The 11040-nt window shown below is 37.5% G+C and overlaps 1 protein-coding gene across 1 annotated transcript; it reads right to left on the reverse strand.

The window, feature by feature from the left end:
• Window positions 1-597: 597 nt before the first annotated feature.
• LOC107810643 (expansin-A13-like) lies at window positions 598-5510 on the reverse strand. Its single transcript, XM_016635432.2, has 2 exons — window positions 4676-5510; window positions 598-1236 (listed from the first exon to the last, which is right to left on the reverse strand). The coding sequence occupies exons 1-2, from the start codon at window positions 5143-5145 to the stop codon at window positions 927-929; spliced, it is 780 nt and encodes a 259-aa protein (XP_016490918.1). The 5' UTR covers window positions 5146-5510; the 3' UTR covers window positions 598-926.
• Window positions 5511-11040: the final 5530 nt, after the last annotated feature.

Raw genomic sequence — 11040 nt, forward strand, 5'->3', positions numbered from 1 at the left:
GGGTTGTTGGTCTATTACAGGAGTTGGGACTCACTATATCCCAACATGTGTCCTTGTTCCGTGATAAAAAGGCAGCTATCCAAATTGCTAGCAATCCCATTTTCCACGAACGCACTAAGCACATTAAGCTTGATTGTCATTTTGTGCATGAAAAAATCAAGTCTGGGCTCATTCTTCCTCACCATATTTCTTCTGCTCAACAGCTTGCCGACCTACTGACCAAAGGCTTACCTGCTGCTCAACATCAACTTCTCTTATCCAAGCTTGGTGTGTTTGATGTCTTTCACCCACCAACTTGAGGGGGAGTATTGAGTGAGGGGTAGTTTAGTGTATAGTTTGGTGTATTAAGAGAGGGATAATTTTGTCATTTCACATACCTTCTCCACTAACCAATGTGAAGTGGTTATATTGGTTAACATTATTTCTTCCAAAAGATAGTTAATACAAAGATTAGTTCTTCTCCTCCTTCTCTCTACTTTTTCTCTCTATGATATTGTCCAATTTGTTAATTCTTCAATTGCATGTGTATGAATCTGAGTTTATGAGGATAGATCTCAGATTCTATAAATAACATACAACAGTAATCACACAACTTGACATCACACAACTTGACAGGCAAAACTAGGATTTGAACTTTATGGGCTCGAGTTCGAACTTTACAATAGTCCATTTGAGTAACTGGGTTTGAAATCTATTATATGCATTAATAGAGTGAATCTTTTAATGCATGTACAAGGTCAGAGCTAAAGCTATTGGGTTCGGATGAACCATATCTATTACACCACATCCGCCGTGCACAGCTTTGCACTCTTGATATTAATATGGCAGTCGCTTGCCCAACATGAACAAGCACAAAAGTGCCTTGACATTGCCACCCAACTTCAACCAATCCTAAGCTCAGCAACAGATATAATTCTAGTGGACGTTTATGTTTCAAACTGCTTGCCTTGAAAGGTCTGACCAAAATTCCAGTTCTTGGGAGCAACATTGTAAGATGTCAATGTGACTCCATCACTACTAGTAATCTCAAAAGAAAGTGGCTGATTCTTCAGATCAGCATTGATGTGCCAGTTTTGGCCCCAATTCCTACCCATAGAAAGCCATCCTGTTCTGGAACCCTTAATTTTTGCTGCCACTATATCACCTGCACCTGCAACATTACTGATTAGAACTGACAAGAATATTCCAGCACCATCGAGAGTGAACCGAACTCCTCCTTCCTTTCTGCACTTTATTCTGTTGGAAATTATGAAGAAAACCGTCATATATCCATAAACTGACTGTTCAAAACAGAAAGAACTAAAGTATTACCACAAAATAGCACTTCCCAAAAACAAGGAAAATAAACAAAAACTGGCACATACAGTCATACCTCTCTATAACAGCATCTCTATATAACAACACTTCACTATAAAAACCAAGCTTTTCTGGGACCGATTTCATGTTATGTTATAATATATGTTCTATATAACAACACTTCGCTATAACATCCAAAAATATTCGGAACAAACAAGGGTGTTATAGAGATGTTTGACTGTATATGGTGTCTTGTTGGGATTTAAATCTAAGGAAGAACTGTCACGAGACAAGAAGTGGATGGACACCAAATATTACATGGAGAGAAGAGACTCTTGAAGGTGGATAGCTCATACAAGTGGTAAATTCAGTGTTAGATCTTTTCATACGGTGTAAAATTAGAAGGGGAACAGAAGAATTGCTAATGTTGGTGGCTTCCTATGACATCCAGAAAATATTGAGAAATTTGGGGGTCCTGGTGTTTTATTCTAGCAGCAGACAACTTGAAGAGAAGGAAGATTCTTACCACTTGGTACTTAATATGCGAAGTGGCAGGTGAACAGGTTGATTATCTGTGGGCGCTGGTATTTTATTTAGCAGCAGACAACTTGAACAAAAAGAAGATTCACATCAGCTGGTACCTTATATGTGAAAAGGCAGGTTAGCAGGTCGATTGTTGGCTGGTGCATTGTGAGATAGCGACATAGCTGCTCTCTATGCTGCTCAATTCTTTTATGAGCTGTGTAATGCTAAGACTACAAATGACCTGTTGTGGAGCTGGAAGATAGAGGTAAGAGTTGTTGAGGATAGGGCATTTGCAGTCCATTTAAATGCGCTAATGTGGACTATAAGGAGAGATAGAAACCAGTGCCTCTCAACAGGTGGGGAACCCCCTAATCCAGTTTTTTAAATATTTATTTATTTTTCTACTTTTGGGGTTCGAAATGTATACCAACTTGTATTGATGATTAGATGAGTTTTATCACAGTAATATTTTTTAACATGAATAAGTCCTCTTATGCATGGGGGTTTCCCTTTTTTACTTTTCCTTTTTAGGGTATAAGGTTGTAGAAATGTACTAGATTATGTTAGTTGCTAAAGAATGCAAATGCAGGAATTCTCATCATAAAATTCTTGCCACAAACATATAATGCAGATGGCATATGCATTGCTGAAATTCTACATAATGTTAATACTTAGTCACTTATGAATCTAAACGTATCAAGTTAGCTTTCCCGATCAAACATTCCTGAAGACCTTTTATGTAATTTTAGAGCCAAAATGTCAAAAGAAAGATCATACAGCTTGAATGCTTTCCAGATATCCTGAGAGGTTACAAGTTTCCACCTCATTAGGGGCGGAATCAAATTGACATTTCAATGTGATAGTACTCTTTCAACACGAGAATGCTCCAGACATTATGGAAGCTCTTCATAATACCCGATGAAGCCAACCCTACCCTACATGACTTGGGGGTGCGTGTGGGAAACGCACCAGATTAGGCCAATTAACACGGATGCATTGACTACAACTATCGCGGAGAAGGATAAGTTGGCTGGTATTTCTGTTTCGATTTTTGGGTTTTTACAAAGCAGTTAGCACATCTCTACAAGAGAAATCGATCGGAGTTAAGTTACATAGATCAAGTTACTAACTTTCTGTTCCGATTCAATGACTTCTTAATTCAATGCATAACTTAATTTAGGCCAATTTTTTGTGAATGCGTAGCATATATATATTAGTTGTATCTCATTCATGCCCGTACTCTTATCCATATTCCCAAATCCAAAGATTTAGGTGATGAAGAATCTGACTTCTAAATTTGGACTCATATCGGATTCCTGTACGTGCATACATGTAACATATATTTCTCCAAATCTGCGTTATCACAATCCATGACCATATGTACTCTGACTTTAGAAGCTACAATTTATAAAAGTAAGCCAATTTATAATGGTGCTGAAGGAAGTGTTCGTAGTATGGGCCAAGTCACTAGACATCATAGAGTAATCTGCCGATTGATACCCTCAAGCTTTCCTCCAAAACACACATATACAACAGCGCAATAAAGCTGTTTCTTGTAGAAAGGAAACGGCTGATTCAACTAGTTACCTATCCTTGTCAACGTAGTACTAGCTAATGATGATATGCAGGTAATCTATAAACAGTTTACTCTTCCCAATTCCCATCCAACATTCCACTTTTCCGATATCTAATTTGGTTTCTACCTCTTAAAGGGTCTGTTGGATTATCCTGACATACCATAAAAATCATTCGCAACGGATTCTCAAATTGCTTCTTCTCCCTGGCAATTATTGGACTACAAATTTCATCCAAATCTTCCCCAATATCTCCAAGAGTACAGTCGCTCAAATCCAGCCCTTAGAAGTCATGATCATGACCATGCATGAATATTTCATCTTTGTATAATTTGCTCACAGCCTCACACAACAACTGCTAAGGTAAGACAATAGCAAGAAGCTAAAATGTAGCTTTTCTATGCTGCTGTACTTTTTCTAATGCTCGTCACTGCAATAACAACAACAACATACCCAACATTATCCCATACCGTGGGGTCTAGGGAGGGTAGTGTGTACGCAGACCTTACCCCTACCTTGTGAGGATAGAGAGGTTGTTTCCAATAGACCCTCAGCTTAGGAAATCATAAGCACCACATTAGTGAAAATATAGACAAGAAGAGACAACACCAAAAAGCCATATAAAAGCAGAATAAAAACAACAAGATTGTAAGATGACCAACCATAAAAGAAAACAATAGTTAGTCATAAAAACCTACTACAAACAGAATGCGAGAATACGTGCCAATACTATCGGTATGACCCGTCGCTGCTTCTGAACTTTAAGTTCTTTCCTACAAGGAACTAGGAAGATTTTACTGATAGATTTTTCCACAGGCAGTGTTATATAAATATAAATGGATATTCAAACTAACTCACAGAGACATATAATGCATATCCTTCAGTAAATAGGATCATACTTCTATATTGAAATGCAGTACAGCTTTGGCCACAAATACATAAAACTGCAGAAATATTTCATGCTACTTGTACATTCTAGACATGCTTTGGATCGTGTAGAATGTCTAATATTTGGTATCAGCGCAGTCATTATAATCAATGTTTGCGAAGTTTACCGTAGATCTTGGGGAAAAGGTATAAAAACACCCCTCTAGAATTATCAGTTACACACTTATACTCTGCAACCTTCCTATGATCCCGTGGACTTTTTTGAAGGGAAATAATTAACACTCTAAACTTGACAATCTTCTTATTCAATAACCTTAGTCACTGGCGCATTAGTCCAGGGGTGCATGCAAAAAAAAAAAATGGAGAGCGAAAATTACTCTAGCTGCACGTACCTGCGATATTGAATGGGCATATTGGAAGCTTTCCAAATAGCAATTTTCTCAAAGGCTTCAATGGGCAACACAAAATGTGCATTAGGAGGGTTACAATGGCCCCCACCATCTGGTTCAAACCCATAATTGGGAGCACAAAAATTCGTCGCCGTCACAATAATTGATGTACCGGGAATGCACCACCGCAGGTCCTCCACACACCTGACTTGAAAGCACGCACCGCAGATCTGACCCCTGTCAAACAGCACAGTGCTAAGACCAGCTGTGGATTTACCGTAGCCGTTTCTCTCCAAATCCCCGTACCCGCAGGCGCCGCCCACAACGTCACGTGGGTCCGCGGCGGCGTAGTAGGTGGCCCGTGCTGGTCGCCACTCTGTGGTGGTGGAAGATGGAGACCAGTTATAGTGGGAATGGGCGAACGACGTCGTAGAACAGAGTGTGAATGCTACTAGGAATAGTAGCACTAGCATATCTGAGAGAGTGAGAATTGAACGAGTATTTGCTCAATGGAGGTGGATGATTTTAATATACTTGGGATTCTGGAAATAATCAATAATGTGAACATGGTAAAGCTACATTATTTTTGTTGAAGTTAATAGTAGCACTAGCATTAGCAGCTGTTAGTGGAGTTTTGGAGTAAAGTGAAGCAGAGTGGGGTCATTGGCTCCTTTTTTGAACTTTTAAAAGTTGGCGTTTTTCAATTCTCAGCTTGGACCATGCTTGAATTTAAGCTTTTCTAATTTTTAGCCATCTCAATTCCGGTGTACCCAAAAGCCCCATCATCAGGCTTTTCTGACTCTTTCTAATTCTCTCGTCCTTTCTCATGAAAAGCAAATCCGGTAATCTCTACCTTGTTTTTGGGCACACAGTGCTTATCAGGCTGCTGGCATTACGAAATGCTTCACGCTTATATTCATAGAAACAAAATCATGACGATGTACATTTGGGTTTTTATAAACCATTACAAGTACAACTAACCTATATATATATTTTAGGCTACTAGCATCACAAAATGCTCCGCTACGCTTATTCATAGGAGAATTATATAGTAGCAATACATACTGTTATGTTCAGAAAGAGGCAAACCCGAAAATAAAGAAGATAAAGAACATCAAATTTTTTGTTGCTCCCAAACACACACGCAAGTATACGTGGTCATACAATAATAAAATGATAAGTCAAGTGTCGTACCCACAGAGACTTGTATCAACTACCCACTAAATTCACCAAGATTATTATTCGGTCGAGCCAATTCGAGTTCAAGAGTTTAATTATACTATACTAAGTAGTAACTAAATTATCAAGCGGCAAAACGGTTGTTGTGTATTCAGTAGAGACAATATTTCAGGGTTGTGATCGATTCACCAATCCTATTATGTTCTAGTTAACTCTCCCTTTCGTACAATTCACTCATGGTTGCTAATTAATCGAACAATTGCTCTCATAGCCTTCTCCCGAAATACTACTCGCCTATTCAAAAAAGATTAACGTCTATATTCCTATGAAATCAATCTATTAAGAATGTATTAAGATTACAATATTTAATTAAGCACGGTGACTAGGTATATTCCTATCCTAACCATAAATGAGCACCCCCCCCTCTTCAGATTTAAGCTCGTGGTCTCTTCAATTCTTCTCTAATCTAAACATGATTTTCCCAAGTATATCATAGATAGTAAATAGAACCTAACTGCTGGCCAGACAATTAAGCAATTAATCACATATATGAAGAAATAACCATATAATGATGAAGTATAATCAAGGTTAAATCCACGTTAAACAACAATATTCACGGCTAAATCACAATCCCAGAACTATGGGTTTTAGTCACTCATGATAGTATCAAACAAATTTATAAGTGTTGGATAATTGAAAATACTAAGAAAAGATGAAGAAATCTTAGATATCCTCGCTCCCGGATGTTCCTCGTGTGTCTCTAGGTCTAAAGTGTGTCCAAAGTCCTCAAAATAACGTTTTTACATGTATTTATACCAAGTAGGGTTGGGCCAAGACGAAATCTCACTTTCCTAACCGAAATAGAAAAACTTGTAAACTTAATGCTTTCCATGCGTCCCCCAGTGCGTTACACTAATGCTTTTTTTTTTCCTGTCAAACCACAAAAAACCCAATCTCTGAAATTTGAAAATTTCTGACAAATCTTTGCACTATAATGCATTGCACAGTGCCTCGCACTAGTGCATTTCTTCAGTAGTTGCTTCTTCCTTGAATTTTGATGTCCAGAATTGATACTCGACCCCCGAACACGATCCCGGCTTAATCCCTTGGGCTTTTACTCAGACTTCAAAGCTCCAAACAGCTCGAATTCTTCTCACAACATCTACATAACTCAGAATCACTCCTACAAGGCATAAAACACACAATAAGTGCAAAATACTAGCGATTAAAGCTCGAACAAAATAAAAATGCAGTAAATTAGAGTGTGATAAGTGACTAAAATACGTAATTATAGCATACCATTAACACCCCACACTTAAACCATTGCTCGTCCTCGAGCAATCAAACTACACTTTATATAGACACAACCTTTTTAAACAATCATTCTAACTCATTACACCAAGAATATTTAAAATAGACTAAGCACAATAGTTTAACATTATCACCTCAAGATTTGACTCACAAGCACCATGCATTTTCACAACCCGCTCACTTACTCTAACGTAGAGGTCAAGCATTACCTTTCCTTTATGAATTAAGTTCCCTCACATAACAAAAGAGAGTAGTTCCACACTCAAAAAAATTTAAGAACAATTAGGAACTCAAGATAGAAAGAACTCTCTCACTCTCAGAAATAACATTCATATCCCACAAAAGATGCACCATAGGTTTGCCCGTAGTGTACTGCTCTACTAATCGAGCTCATTCAGTCTAAGATCAAGTAGGACTTTAATTGGTTGAAATGTACGCTGCGGGACGGGTAGGATACATTTGATATAAGAGTGACTATACCTCCCTAATCACTTTAACATTTAAAACCCCACACTTATGTCAAACCATACATTCACATTAATATACATCAACTCCCTACTTCTTTAAGCATAATTACATCAAGAGTTACCACTTTCAAGGAATATTTTTCACAACAATATAATTATTTTTCTTTCTTTTCTTTTTCAATTCATGTGGCTCTTACTTTTTCAAAATAGTGCACCTTTCTCCTTATTTCATTAGTTTCACTCAAAAGCCAAATCAACCACCCTACACTTTAACTTTTACAAAGTTCATAACAATTTCAAGTGCTCATGAGAAGTGAAAATGTTCAAATAAATGGTTAATTCAAACAAATAGGTAAGACTTGTAATGTGGTTGCCAAAGAAATATGATTACAGGCTCAAAGGGGTTAACTATGATACATAACAATTAGGTGGATAAAAGTATATAACTGGCTCAACAAAGAAATGCCTATATCACTTCCTAGACTGACCGAAACTACTAATTCTCTTTGCAAACAGACGGGGCAAGTTCTAGACATCAAATGCAATGCACAGACTAACATACAAACTTCACACACACATGGCACAAAACTCACTCAGGATTGGACTCATCAAGACACTCTAGTCAAAGCAATTAAGCAAAGTTAAGATTATACAAGAGTAAAAAACTGAGTCTAAGCGTCACAACCAAAGTACTCACTATTCTCAAAGCATAACAAAGTCAAGAGATATTGCTTCAATTCCAATCACAGCACAATGGCTCCTACTCCTAAAAAAAAACTAACTATATTCGGTTCAAACAAAACTCTTGGGAAAGAACCACGACACAAAGAAAAACCAAGGGGTAATTGCTACACTACCTACAAAGAAAATCTTTGTGTCCTTTTTATTTCGACTTAAATCCCTCAAGAAAACTTCTTAGGAGATCCATCGTCGGGAAAAGTCCCAATTTTCTGATTTTTTTATAGCAAAAAACTACTACTCTAAGAACGAGTACTACAACTAAGCTAAGATAGCACAAAAAATCACCCAGATAATCTCCTCACCCCATACTTAAAATTTTACAATGTCCTCAATGCATATAATAAATAATAAGAAGGTAAAAGAGACTCTCTGGTAGGCTAAAGGTCAAAGTATTAGCAGTTCACGGGATACTCAGACTTTTCCCAGGTATGATCCTTTGTGTGGGCATCTCACACTTAGTCTCAACCATCTAGCTTGATTTTTGCACCGTTCCTATGGCTTTGCTTCCTAAGTTTATAATCCTACAAAATAAAAACAAAAACTACAAAAATATTATAATAAAAATAAAAATAAAAGAAAATAGTAAAGCTGGGTTACCTCCCAACAAGCGCTTGATTTAACGTCATGGCACGACACATAGCCTCGCTTACTCATCAGCGAGTACAACTTTGGTCTTCTCACGATTAATTATTCCTCCCCAATAGTGCTTGACTCTGTGCCCATTCACTAATAATTTCCTATCACCATTTAAAGCACGCAGCTTAATTGCACTATAAGAGTGACTCTCACCACCTCAAACGGGCCTGACCATCTCGATTTTAACTTTCTAGGAAACAACTTGAGCCTAGAATTGAATAATAATACCTGTTGGTCCGGCTCAAAGTGACTTGGCTTGATACGTTTGTCGTGCCATCCTTTTGTTTTCTCTTTGTAAAGCTTAGCATTTTCATAAGAGTACAACCTGAACTCATCTAACTCATTCAACTGCAAGAGTCTCTTCTTACCCACGGCTTCAAGGTCCATATTCAAATTTTAATGGCCCAATATGCTTTATGTTCAATTTCAACAGGCAAGTGACATGCCTTCCCATAAACAAGCTTATACGGCGACGCCTCAATTGGCGTTTTGTATGCAGTTTTATATGCCCACAAGGCATCATCTAACTTTGCAGCCCAATCCTTCCTATTCACACTCATCGTATTCTCGATTTGCTTTATTTCTCTGTTAGACACCTCAGCTTGTCCAGTTATTTGAGGATGATATGTTGTAGCAACTATATGGCGGACTTCGCATTTAAAAAGAAGGTTATTCAACAACCAATTGCAAAAATGTGTCCCTTCATCACTAATCAAGGCACGTGGAGTCCTAAACCTCGAGAATATGTTCTTTTTCACAAATGCAGCTACCACCATGGCATCATTTGTTGGCAATGCGATGGCATCTACCCGTTTTGACACATAGTCAACTGCTAGCAAGATGTATTTATTTCATCTGGACAAAGGGAATGATCCCATAAAATCTATTCCCCACTGTTGATACCCAATTTTCCCTATATTTTTAATATTTAAAATACCTTCAAAATAACATATATATGCATACATAAGCATATCCAAGGTTTTTATTATTTTTTTCATAATTTTAAAGATTTAAATTGATTTATTTGCTCCCTTTTTATCCATAAAATTCCCAATCATTATTTCCAAGATTATTATTTTTGATAATTCTTCTATTTAATTTCTATATTTATGCCAAAATATGGCTAAAGTAATTTTTACATATTTTATTTAGTATTTTTAAAGCTAAATTGCACACAATTGCAATACTAGCCCTTTTAAATTTAATTATGTTTTATACGCATATAATTAGATCCTGTATTTTTAAATTGTTAATTATATATTATAAATCATTTTAGCCCTTTAAATTAGTTTTCAGAAAACTATTTACTATTTTTATAATTTAAATAGGGAAAATGTCTATTTAACTTATAGCCAAATTTGGCTTCTAATTATAGCCAAATCAAGACCCTAATCCCCAACCCAATTAAAACCCACCGGACCCAGTCCCAAACCCAATTTTATACCCGACCCACCTACCCCATTCATCTGGACCGTCGATCATTCATATTAACGGTCCCCATTTCCCCTTCCTAAATTAAATCCAAACGACCCCCCCCAAACCCTCTCATTTCCTCACTCAACCGACTCTCATCTCTCTATCTATCTCTGGTTCTATCTAGAAGCTTCCCCCCTCCCCTCCTCTCCGATGAACTTCACCCACCTTCTCCGGCCATCTCCTTGCCTGAATCCATGATGGTCTCACCACCTACCAGCCTTATGGGAGCATGTGTCACCGTTTCAAGGCCTTCAAGTGAACCAGAGGTCCCATGGTTTCCCATGCCATTTTCCGGCCATCCATGGCCGTTCGAGTAAGATCTGTGACTTTTCCGGTTAGATCGGTAACTTTTCGAAGTTTTCTCACTTTTTCTAGGTTCTTTGAAACCCTAACTTTAAAGATTTTCCCATCGTCTTTCATATTTGCCTTAGATCTACATATATTATCAACTTCTTGGTGTTTTTCTCAAAGGTTTTCCCGAATTTTTTCAAAGTGACTCTCCGTCTTCAAGATTAGGGTTTCTCAAACGCTCTTAAAAGACTTCTCCTCTGATTTTCA

The sequence above is a fragment of the Nicotiana tabacum genome, chromosome 3, assembly GCF_000715075.1.
Source record: "Nicotiana tabacum cultivar K326 chromosome 3, ASM71507v2, whole genome shotgun sequence".
Taxonomy (NCBI): Eukaryota; Viridiplantae; Streptophyta; class Magnoliopsida; order Solanales; family Solanaceae; genus Nicotiana; species Nicotiana tabacum.

Excerpts from the sequence above, each read along its gene's own strand:
- LOC107810643 (XM_016635432.2), bottom strand. The coding sequence starts at position 5,145 with ATGCTAGTGCTACTATTCCTAGTAGCATTCACACTCTGTTCTACGACG. Across the intron at positions 1,237-4,675 it reads ATGCCCATTCAATATCGCAG|AATAAAGTGCAGAAAGGAAG; the intron begins GTACGTGCAGCT and ends AATTTCCAACAG.